This window comes from Stigmatopora argus, chromosome 8 (genome assembly GCF_051989625.1).
Source record: "Stigmatopora argus isolate UIUO_Sarg chromosome 8, RoL_Sarg_1.0, whole genome shotgun sequence".
NCBI lineage: Eukaryota > Metazoa > Chordata > Actinopteri > Syngnathiformes > Syngnathidae > Stigmatopora > Stigmatopora argus.
In genome coordinates this window covers 5230357-5243342 of record NC_135394.1, presented here as the reverse complement: position 1 = coordinate 5243342, position 12986 = coordinate 5230357, and the positions used below count along the sequence as shown (strand labels likewise).

General features: G+C 39.9%; 1 protein-coding gene across 2 annotated transcripts in view; it reads left to right on the top strand.

The window, feature by feature from the left end:
- The window catches only part of crb1 (crumbs cell polarity complex component 1), a 24244-nt gene extending 11258 nt beyond the window's left edge, over positions 1 to 12986 (top strand). Inside the window, exons 4-10 of one of the 2 annotated variants that reach the window (XM_077606884.1) lie at positions 23 to 188; positions 1414 to 2356; positions 3482 to 3526; positions 4019 to 4141; positions 5531 to 5657; positions 11081 to 11338; positions 11424 to 11573. In XM_077606884.1, coding sequence (XP_077463010.1) covers positions 23 to 188; positions 1414 to 2356; positions 3482 to 3526; positions 4019 to 4141; positions 5531 to 5657; positions 11081 to 11302 — 1626 coding nt within the window. In that variant the 3' untranslated portion in view covers positions 11303 to 11338; positions 11424 to 11573. Of the gene's footprint in view, positions 1 to 22; positions 189 to 1413; positions 2357 to 3481; positions 3527 to 4018; positions 4142 to 5530; positions 5658 to 11080; positions 11339 to 11423 lie in introns of both variants that reach the window. The other variant, XM_077606883.1, reaches the window with a different exon arrangement.

The following is a 12986-nucleotide window of genomic DNA, read 5'->3' as shown; positions in this document are numbered from 1 at the left end:
CTTTTCTTTATTTCCTCTGCAGAGAAACCCTTGTTTAAACGGCGGAATGTGTTATTCCATGTGGGACGATTTCACCTGCACGTGCCCACCCAGCACGGCAGGGCGCCACTGTGAAGAGGTCAGATGGTGCGAATTGTCTCCGTGTCCTGCCGACACTGAGTGCAAGATGCTCCATCAAGGATATGAATGTAAGTAATGTCATCAGTCCTTTGCTGAGGTTCATTCCACTTTTATTTACTGTACATGAAAGTGTGCTCTTAATACACTGCAATTGGCTGGCAACTAGTTCAGGGTGTACAAAATAAGATGGGGCCTGGCATTCCCACTACTCAAGTGTGAATAAACAATGGTTGCATGTACTCAAAGGCCACAATATTGGGGAAAAAAGTGGGATAAAATCTGCCATCTGGTACAGACCTCTTATAAATTCCAGGTCCAATTATTAACCTACATTCATTCATTCATTTTCAAAATTGTTTATCCTCACAAAGGTACCTGCTTTAATTATCATACCCAGCTTGATCCTCCATTTCGTTTTTGTTATAACTCCTATTACAGTGATTTTGCGTTTAATGAGTGTTTTGTTTTGTATCTCTTCGTATATTTGGTTGTAAAGTGTCCTTGAGTGTCCTGAAAGGCGCTTTAAAATAACATGTTTTATTATTATTGTAATAACATTTTATAATAACAGCCTTTAACTGAATGAAATAAAAATTCCGTAATGGTATGCGAAAATTCATCCTACCTCATTAATTAATTCCTAATCATTAATTCCCCAGTGGGTAATAGTGAAGTCATTGTTGCACACAGTGCAACTCGTCATGGTGTCATCATTCTTCATCTTAACTAAGCAGGAAAATACTCTAGTTAGATTATTCTATAATGTGAGTTTATTATTTTGGTTTATTACTGGTAGATGTGTACGCTACCATCACGCAAGCTGCCCTGCCTGTTGACAGACACGCACCATGCACAGCTCTCTCCTTCCATGTCCCTTGCGTGCCTGCATAATCTGATTGAAGTAGGCTATTAAAACACATGGTGTAAGAGTTATTATTTCGCCTGCTCGCTCTCACTCTCATTGTCACAAACAAACAATACTCCCTCCCATAGACAGATTTGAACCATTTTATCAAACACTACTATAATACGGCAAGCAAATAAAGGCATAAACTACTCATTCAAAAAAGTCAAAAATATATATATATATTTAATATGTGAGATAAGATATATATTAATCTAATTGTTAGCATGTTGCGTTCATGTCCAGCTCCTAAAAAGAAGACGGGACAAAAAGGAAAAAGTGTCCTGCTTTAGGCTGCACAGGATGCAGAAAGCGACATTTAAATGTCCTGCGCAATACAAATATGGACTCCCTACTCAAAGCTCACGTGTGTTTTTTTGCTTTTCCAGGTTACTCCAATAGCACTTTCCTGAATGACAGCACTGTGCTGGTCTATAGAGGAAATGGACACGTATCCCGCAACCTAACTAACATCTCTGTCAATGTGCGAACCCGCAAACGTAGCGCAGCTATCTTGCACGCTGAGCAGGGCTCGGCCTTTGTCACGGTCTCTGTCCAGGATGGTTTCCTCTTCATGGAGCTTCAAAGCTCCATCAGTGATGGAGAAGGGGTGGAGGGAGACAAGCGAGCGCCATCCACAGTCAGCCTCAACAGCATGAGATCAATCAGTGATGGCGAGTGGCACAGTGTCCACTTGTTCATGACTGCACCGTGGTCTAATGGGTCTCACTGGACTCTGGTCTTGGATGATGAAGTAGATGACGCCATCACCTCCAGCATTCAAGGGGGCAACCTAGACTTCCTCAGGAAAGGAGTTGATATCTTCCTTGGAGGTTTGGGCTCAGATGCTGGGTGGTCCCTAGCCGGTTGCTTGAGCACAGTGGAGATAGGCGCTATTGCTCTACCTTACTTGAGCTCGTCCCAGGTGAACCTTCCACGTTTGCAAGAGGAACAATTCATCCAGACGTCACTCAATCCTCCTCTAGTTGGTTGCAGCGGGGCGACAGTGTGTACACCCGATCCATGCTTGAACGGAGGGGATTGCCAAGATTTATTTAACTACTACAATTGCAGTTGTCCAGAAGGCTGGGTGGGGAGGCACTGTGGCTTCTTCGCCAACACGTGCGCCTCCAACCCTTGTGTCCACGGAAACTGCAGCGTCAATGGGCTGGCCTACGAGTGCTCTTGTGAACTTGGATACGAAGGAGTTGACTGTGAAGAGGAGGTGGACATATGTGAAAACCATCTGTGTGCCCATGGAGGAACCTGTTTGCATGGCCCTGACAGATATGCCTGTCTGTGCCCTGAGAATTACACTGGACCTCTCTGCAAGTAAGTAATACAGTAAATCTAGTTAGGTATACTAGCACTATTGTTTCAGATCTAAATCTATATGTATACGTATATGTATATAGTATATATATACACATACTATAAATATAGTATACATATAGTATGTGTATATATACTATATATACTATATATACACATACTATATGTATATATGTACTATATATATAGTATATATATACATACTATATATATACACATGTATACATACATATATGCATACATACATATACACATATATATTAACATACACATATATACATACATATTTATACATATACATACATGGATATATACATACATATATATACATACATATATATACATATATACATACATATATATATACATACATATATACATATACATACATAGATATATACATACATAGATATATACATACATAGATATATACATACATATATATACACATACATATATATATATATATATATATATATATATATATATATATATATATATATATATATATATATACATATATATATTCATTTTTTTATTTTTTTTATTGCAACCCGTGGATTGTTACATCATGCTCATACGATGCTAATCACTTATCATGTGGCTGGCATTGGCAGAGGAGACAATAGGTCCTGTGCAGGTAATTTATGTCACTAACAGCTTGATCAGCGTGCTTGGTTAGCAAACACAAATAAATGATGCTAAATTGCTGAGAGGAGGGACCGCACCATAAGACAGACGAGATGGCAGACTTCTTAATGTTCCTCCATCGCTGCCTACGCCGCAGTAAGCTCGTCTGAAGATGAATTTCTATTCTAGTGTCAGCGAGAAAAGGCCTCTGTCTGCTGTGTCGTCTCACTGGTTCGGCGCCACTTTCGTTCCCTCTCATCTCCTGTTTGCCTCAGAGAAGAGGCAGGGGAACGCCGCCAACCATTTATCCCATAAACATGCAGCTCCTTGCATATTTTTTTTTTCTAACTGCACTGGAACCTTTGCAAGCAAGCCACCCGACAAGTGAAGCCGCACGTCTCCCTTCACTGCTGTAAAGTTTTCATCAAAATGACTTTGCTATGTTTGTGTTGCTTTCTACCTCCTTCCCCCATCTCTCCTCGTGCTCCTCTCCAGTGAACGGGTTGAAGAAATTCCTTGGTACATTGTTGTCAGGAATGTGTAAGTATTTTTTCCTCCACATTTTAGTCAAGCGCTCTCTGTTTGTTTCCTGTTTTGTTTTACAAGTGTCATGCACAACATCTTATTTTTCCAAGCAAAGCTAATATTAACGCTGCCTCCACCAGTGTTTGTTTAGAGAACACATTCCACCTGTCAAGAATGATTGACAGATGTGGTTCCAAAATGATTATTGTCCCAAACTTGTACCAGAGAGAAAGAAATACTTGCATTTTGTAACTATTTAAGGAAGAATTCGCCATTGCCAAGAGACTTTTTGACTACTCCAACAAGGAAATTTATGGTATTTTCTTTCCTATACATGGGATTATATTTCTGTCATAGGTAAGTAATCTGAAATACTAGACAGTTTATTAAGATTCTTATTCCTCAGCATATTTAAGAAGTCCCCAGTGGTTGCTGCTCCATCTGAAACTTTGGATATGAAAGTGATTGATACGTGTTGATATTTTTAACCTGCATGTCTTTTCCCAGGCGGCCGAAGCTTCCTGTGTCTGTATGTGGAGATTACTTCAAAAACTACACTTGTTTCAATGGTGGCAACTGCAGTGACCGTGAATTGTCATGTGACTGCCCGCCTGGCTTCACCGGACACCGGTATGATTAACCGCAGCTTAGAATTGTGGTGGAAATTGAAGGGTTATTGAAAAGTTATTGAATAAGTTTACAATGAAATTATAAACTGCTCTGTTAATCGTTGGTAAAATTATTATTATTTTTACAACAGTTTGATTGTTAATGTTGCTGACTTGAGGTCACCTATCACAAAAAGACCATTCAGCATTAGAAGTTGCTTAACTTTGATGAAGAGAGGGCACTTGTTTATCACTGAAGTTGATATATATATATATATATATATATATATATATATATATATATATATATATATATATACACATATATACATATATATATATATTTAAATATAGGTACCAATCACAATAAATTACACATTATGGTAAAACATGGTCGAAAACAGGGTACATCTCTAATATAGGGAACAAATAGTTTTACAGCAACACTGGCTATCAATCAGGCATGACAACAGAATAATTCTGTCTCATAGTGGTGGTTTTTGGCTGGAAATAGGCAAATAAATTACATAAAGGAAACTTCTGCCTGAATGGCTGGGGAGATATCTTTTATTGGCTGGCAAGCCTCCAAACATGATTTGAGGGGATGATTTTTATGAACACCTTTTTTACGTTATCACAGTTGCTATCAAAATGATGGGACAATAAGATTGGTTGCCCTGACTTTTGCCACTTAAACATATTGTGAGGTCAGTTTGGGGGGCTTGCAGAACCGTAGGATCGAATTCCGTACAGGCACAACAAGCTGTGGGCAAAACAGCCCAAAACAGCCAAAATCATTTAAAAAAATAGAATAACATAAATATTTCTCTCCATGTGGAGTGATTCTCTATCACTTTCACTTTTACAATAGAACTGCTTTTGATCATATGAAAAGCTTTTTCCAGTCATTCAAAATAAAGTTTGCATTATAGCGACATATGCACACATTTCTTACTTACATTTCCAATATCATAAAATAAAACTAAGCAGATATGAGAGCGGCATTGCGTGTATACACAGCTACTACATCTGTACATGAATAATAAATCCAAATAATGCAAATAAGAACGCTAACCTATCTATTTATTAGAAACTATAAACACATGCAAATGCATCTGAGGAGCATTTTTGTCCATTACTGAATTGATGAAAATAAATTGAACACCACCTTCACATAATCTCATTAATACTATCAATACTTTACGTTGCATATGACGCATTTCGGGTGTAAAAATGCAAAAAGAGGCAATACTCAGCAGCAGTAATGTCAATACTTGGCTCAAAGTATTGTGTATACATTGAATGAAAACTTGAAATAGTAACTATCCGATGCAGAACAATCAGTATAAATGATGAAGAAATGCTATCCAGTGGATGTAGAGTGTCACTCCATTATTGTATGTGGCTGCAGGTGTGAGCAGGAGGTGGATGAGTGCAAATCCAACCCGTGTCTGAACGGAGGCTACTGCCGCAACCTGGTCAACAAATTCCTCTGCGTCTGTGACATGAGCTACGCCGGAGATATGTGCCAGACGGACGTAAGCGACATTTACTTTTACGTGGCTGTGTTATTGTGGCAGAACCTCTTTCAGCTCCTTTCCTACCTCATCCTAAGATTGGACGACGAGCCCGAGGTGGAATGGGGGGAAAACAACTGAGGGGGCATGTTTATGTCTCGCCGAGTGACATTGGTTTATGTTTTTGTGCCTTATCTCAAGCACCTCATGTAATGTGATAAATATTACTAAAAGTAAGATACACAACAGTGCACAACACTTTTGGATTTTTGCTCAATTAAATTCTCTGAGTAGCCCAATGCGATGCCCCAAATGTATCAGTTGCCATTTAAGATGCTAAAATGGCATTTCATTCACAATATTAGATGTGATTTGGTCTCTGTTTATGACAGATGCACTAATACATTGGTTGAGCATTATTTATTGTCCAGTCAAATCCCCACAGGTGGAGCTTTTTAACACAATACTTATTTTTTCTTTCACAAATGGATAATTTCACTTGCACCCAAAAGATATAAGAAGGGATTCTTTTAGGCTTCAGGATACACTCACTGCAGATCAGTTCCATTTTTTTGCCTATTTTCTTTGTTACACGTAGGATGGTTTATTTGTTTTTATTTGATTTGTTTTATATTTGTATATTTTGTCATGCACTGTGAACGGTCCATTTCTAATATTTTCAAACCTGATGTGGGCCCCTTTTGTATGTGGATATGAATCCGATATGCAAGCAATGCAATTAGCCATGCAAATTGAATCTTAACGTTATCAGCAGCTGACACGTTATGTTTTGTGTGGTTGGAACTTTCAAGTTGCATTTTTACAATTTACAATAGAAACAATTACACAAGAAAAATTGGAATGAACAGAAGATACAAACTGGGCATCATTTCCTGCAGTGTGAACGTAGTTGTCAACAGACTGACTATGAATCTGGCACAATTTGTGGAAATACGCCCCGCCGACATATGGAGGAGGATGAGGGAAAAAATATTTGGTAGGATTCTCACTTATAAAATGAGACTTTTGACTTTAAAGTCTTAGAAAGTCCAAATTTTTACTTTAAAGTGGGAATACTTGGAATAAAGTCTGAATTCTGACTTTAGGTGAATATGCTGATATCTTAAATACATGCGAGCACGTCTTGCAATCATCAGGCAAGCAATTTTGTATGCACCAATTACAAATCTGTGAGTGCAAAGGGGCGCCAAGATGTCATAATGCAGTTTTAAACACGCATACATTTATCGAATGAGTGAACGTGAATTAATAGACAGAATATTCGTACAAGAATAGCTAGTTGATGACCCTGAATGTAGTTTTAAAACATTTTGCAGCATTATACTGTTTGAGAGGAGCTTAATTTGCGAGAATTTTGACAGCATAGTACGTACATAGCCCAACCATTTTATGCTGCTGTTATTACAGGGGTGTTTATATTTATTTGACATGGTTGAGTTTTTCAGAAATAAACACAATAAGGCCCTCCAAACCGTGAAAAAAATGATACCTATCCATTTGTAGATATGAAAGAAAAATACCAAATACTGTGTTTCCCTCATATTGCCAAATATATCCTAAAAAGCTCCCTGTTAAACCTCCTATGGAGTGTTTTGGGAAATTAAGAAAAAATAAAACAAATAACTTGCATCAGCATGACACAAATGTCACCATGTCACCCAAAAAGAGGATCCACAACCAACCAACATAACATCCTTTTTGGCGGTTAAGGTGTCTTGGAATGTTTTTCCATTTAGGATATCCTGTCAGTCTTTTGTATTGGAATTTTGGGACGCTTCAAGCAGCGTAGGTGTAAAGACATATTTTAGATCTGAAGGCAGTGACAAGTGTGAGAAGACAACATGACGTCCCACTTTGTTGTTGATGTGATTCGCGTCAGCGAATGATTGACTGACAGCTGCACAATGTTTTGTTTTGCTCTTTTCTTGTCTGGAAATGTTTCTGCCTGAGGTATTTTAAACCCAAATTCTCTGCCACGCTGTTCAGACAAAATATTTCCTGGGCCATAGTGGTCACCCGTTTATAGCCTCAAATATTTCTCCATCCCCATCATTTTCTTCCTCATTTGTGTGCTTTTGTCCATATGATAACACTACTACATGCTCATATGTGTGTTGTCTTTTTTCCGTCTGCCCCATCAAAACTGTCTTTATGTGACTCACTGTCTGTCTTTGTCTTGTCTACTAATAAAAACAAACTCCTTAATTAGTTGACTTTGATGTCTGTCCTCTTTGAATCACTCTTTTACGTCTCACCTGACGGTCAATTGGATGTGTGTGTTTTGTAAATCAGACTGCTCCATCACCTTAAATAGCCACGTAATCTCCTTTAACAAGATGGAGCGATTGTATCCCAAAATAATGAAAGCTCCTGTGCACACACGTGGATCAAAAATCTGAAACCTTCCAGCAACATTACCATTGATTGACATTGTCATAGTGTGTACAATAAAAAGTAGTTGCCATCTGGCCAGTTACAATATTGTCTTGAGATATTAGGCATTAATACAATAGTTAATTTTTGACTTTGGAGAGATTATTTGTGATAAATGATAGCATTTTGCCTAACTCACTTCACAACAAGCAACCATTTGCTGATAATGAGCAACACTTTAAAGAAATAGGATTTTGTTACATCACTATACAGATTAAAGGCTAATTCCTAACCTATAGGCCAGGGGCGCTCACACTTTTTTTGCTCCAAGAACTATACTTTTCAATGAGCCAACCTCCCGCAAGCTACTTTGCTTTTAGGGTTAGAATTCAGGGATGGGCAAAACGATCCTGGAGGACCACTACGGGTGCAGCTTTTTGCTCCACAGACACTTTAACCTATGGAGGTTGTGCTGAAATGAGAAGCACCTGACTGCAATCCTCTGATTGTACTTCTAGCATACATTTGTGGGAAGGTACACCTACTGCAGGGGTGTTAGAACAAAGTACTGCTTCAATACAGGTTGACTGTTCATTTTCCTGTTGATATTAGGGCAATTCTAGATCACTTTTTGTGGCTTCCTGTGGATTTGAGGACATTTCCTGGTCACTTCCTATTAATTTGAGCGGAATTCCGGGTCACTTCCTAATATTTTGGGGCAATTTTGGCACCCTTCTTGATGATTTTGGGGAAAATCAAGACCTTTGCAGATTTAAGGCCAATTGTTGATTTATCGTTATAAAAAAAAAGTAAAAAAATCTATGGAGATTTTTTTGTGAAGGTCTTCCTTACAAATACAAACTATACCAACAATTAATTACAATTATACTCAAAAATGCCAGCATGTTAAAGCTTAGCAATGCAAATACTCTCTGGGCCTGATTGAAGAAAAGAGTGGGCCATTTATGGGCCCCGGTCCCTACTTCTACACTTCCATCCTACTTTTATTTTTGCATGTAGGTGGCTCTTGTCCCAGGCAGTTGGGAAGGATTGGGGGGTCTGCACTAATGTGGCCATCCTTTGAGAGGAAGGAGAAATGTGCTTTGACGGTGAAAAATCAGCATCGGCCGCCATAGTGCAGTTTCAGCAGTAAGCTGGTGGCTTTCACAGAAGTTTGCCTGCTTCGCAAAACATATGAGGGCAACTTATCTGGCACACACACAGACACACACAAAGCAGGTTGCTAATGCTGACAGCAGGGTGGCACTGCTGCTGCCTCTGCTTCGAGGCTTCACGGTGGCCTTGCCGCGTACCTCGGAGACTGGTTAGTTAGACATCTCTGTGACGTGTGCGTGTGCGTGTGTGTGTGTGTGTGTGTGTGTGTGTGTGTGTGTGTGTGTGTGTGTGTGTACCGGTGGGTGACTGATGGTGGGTCCTGGCTGCCGGCTGTTGCTTGTTTCGCACTCACTCTGACAGCAAACTGTGCTGCAGTGACAGGTAAGCGCTTTCCCAAAGAACCTGTGTGCAGGAGAGAAAGGTGTCATAGTGGCAGGAGTTAAATGTTGTCTTTGCTAATTGTGTTTTCACCGGGATTGTTGATTGCCAAGTGTAATAAGAGTGGTTAAGATAGTTGCAATTGCCACATACAAAGTGCAGTTATTTCTTGTGTTTCATCTTGCAAGTTATTGTTTGCTTTATTGGTGATGGTTACACAAAAGCTGTGATTCAGATGAACTGGATCTCGTCTGAGTTTAAGGCCCAGTTTGGTGTTAATGCTTAGCCACTGCTTGGAATTGATGTTGAGTAGTTTTCGGAATTGGACACAAGAACAATTGAAACAAAGCTTTTTTTCTACCTTTTTATATACACTACCTGGATTAAGAATGTGGGGACATTTGACGCCAAGCCAAACATCCCTTAAGAGATTATTGCGGCGCCAAACCCCGGATGGAATTTCTTCTTTCTTGCCATCAAGATTACATATGGCTCTTAAATTTACTACCCGAAAATATTCATAATTTAGTGAAACAGATTTTCCATGTCATTTTCTTAATGTCCAAAATTGCAGCCGATACAACAATTTAAATAGGTATAGGATTTTAAAAAGGTTCTTAACTTTTGATATTGAAGCTATCTATCTATATGTGGTACATTATTGATATAGCCTGTCGGATATCAGTGTCAGTGTTTTTAAAAGTAAACTGAATATTAAAACATCATTGACATCTCCCCATTATTGAAAATTAACATTTAAAAACAATTGCTTAACTTTTGCTGAACCTGAGAAAACAAGTGAATATTTAAGATAAAAACAAACAAATAAAAACAAAAAAAATAATGATGAGGACTCCCTTCTACTATGAGTAACATAACATAGAAACTTGACACCATTAGGCAGTTTTCCCCCAAAATGAGACAATGTCCCCGCCTCTATTTTTTATGTATTAATACAATTGATTAAATGCCTCACTCTACTTCATACATATGAGAATAAGACAATTACAAAAAATATCCACTTGTATACATAAGTGTGTCCTCTGGATCAGCATTAACAACATGTAAAAAAAAATCCTTTACTCCTGAGAAAAAGATATTAGCACGGTTTTGCAACCTATCATCATTCCAAATATAATACTAACTATATGTAAGTGGGTCCTCTGGATCAGCATTAACAACATGTAAAAAAAATCCTTTACTCCTGAGAAAAAGATATTAGCACGGTTTTGCAACCAATCATTATTCCAAATATAGTACTAACTATCAAATAAAAGCCAAAATGTGTTCCAATTCCAGAATGACCCTTTTGTTCTTTATTACTTACCATAACTGTCCCACGGGCCTCGGCGAAGCTGTTTGGTTGTTGATCTTAGAAGGAACAAAGGATTGGCTTCAGATTCCCTAAACTTTTAAAACAAGAGCGCATTTGTGATTTGGATTTTCCGCACGAATGAGCCACTGGTGAGCTGTTTTGCGCTTCACATCTGATGGTGTTTTATAGAGTGAACACCGATGGCTTCATCAGGCAGCCTCTTGTGTGTGATCTTCCACAGACGGCGCGTGCTCCACACGGCTCTCGGGTGGCCACCGTGCTGGCGCCGTGTCTGTTCGGCCTGGCGCTGGCTCTGGCCTGCGCCAAACTGAGAGGGAGGCGGCAGACGGTGACAGTGTTGAGTCTCAGGCGACTCCAGGCTTCCGCGGGTCGCAGCCCACCCGCCGAGCCTTGGGACACGTCCATCGGCACTTTGGCCGCACGCGTGGAACGCCTGGTCTAGCCGCGGGGGTGGGAGTCGGCGGGAGATTTTGCTAGTGTGTGTGAGTGGGGCCAAACGGCGACTCTCGGTACGGTGAGGGAACGCCGGGTGTCACGCTAACCCGTTTACCTCTCATTTGTAGTTGACCTCTGAAGGCGTGACCCCTGACCTTCTTCTGGCCATCAGTCTGGTTTCCGTCATCCTGCTGCTGGTTCTCATCCTGGCCTCGGCTGGACTGGCGCTCGCGCTCAACCGACGAGCCACCCGCGGCACCTACAGCCCCAGCCGGCAGGAAAAGGACGGCTCTCGGGTGGAGATGTGGAGCATCAGCCTGCCTCCGCCGATGGAGAGGCTCATCTGAGCTGTGGAAATCATCCAGCGTCATTTGGGAACGTACCACATGTGAAGGAGGCCTTCACATTTGCATATGCACGTGCTGGAAAACTGTAGGGCAACGTTAGTCATCCATCTTGCTTGGAGTCGCAGCACCTGCCGGACTAGGTATCCTTCATCTGAAATAGATTTGTGCTCACAATATATAGTTTTTTGGCATACCGTATTTTCACGACTATAAGGCGCACATAAAAGTCTTAAATTTTCTCCAAAATAGACAGAGTGCCTTATAATCCAGTGCGCTTTATATATGGACCAATACTAAAATTGTTATCACGATAAAATAAAATAAATCAGTCGATAGGGTACACCATCCTCTACCGCTCTCACAACTACGGCAAGCAGCCCCCGACTCTACTATTTTTCCCGTAGAAAAAGTACTGCGCAGTGACTGCTGGTATATATAGTTCTTTTGTCAATACACACAGTGTGACAGCGAGCACACTAATTTGGTGCTCGCCGTCATTCCGACTGGATTTACAAAAGAAATCCTGCCGCTAGATGTTGGTACCCGGCGTTTTGGAAGACTCAATTGGATAATTGTTCAATTCGGACACAGAAAATGAGGACTTTGATGGATTTGTGGGTGATGATGACGTGAGTACATTGTAAAATGGCTAAATAAAGTACAACCGAACTCAGTTTTGCTCCCGTTGCCTTTTTAAAAACGTGTTTTTAGCCTGTGGGTGTAGCGTGCATGTTTAAGCTGGTGTATGTTTTGCCATGCCTGGCTGCGTCTATAAAAACGGTGCGTCCTTTGTGTTTAAAATACAGAAATAGCACTCGTTACTGATACTGCGGCTAAAAATACGATGCGCTGTATAGTCGTGAAAATACGGTAATCTATATTTGCAACATACACGTTAATCAAGTGCTGATGTCATTATTTATTTCCAGTCTTGAATGGTAACGCTCAAAGTCGTCCCACAGAAAAAGTAGTGGGACGTAATTTTGAATTCCATGTGCCAAACACCTTAAGCGTTTACTAGACTGTATGTGTAAAATATTCGAAAACATTGTGGACAGTGATCATGTGTATAAAAATACATTTTTTTTTGTTTTTGTTAGTACAAGTAATTACCACTACTCCCTCATAAAAAGGGGGATCTGTTTAATCAGAGAGGTATCTGAATTTTGTCTAAACTCTTTCCGTATGTAGTTTGGGGGTCGGGGAAAGCTGACAAAACCAGACGACATATTGGACTAGTCGCTCGTCAATAAATGGGGCAACATTAGTATGTTTGTTTTTGAGCTGACTCCATCAAAATGAGTCTGAACTGTGGTGTCACATGTATATACATCATGCTTCGTG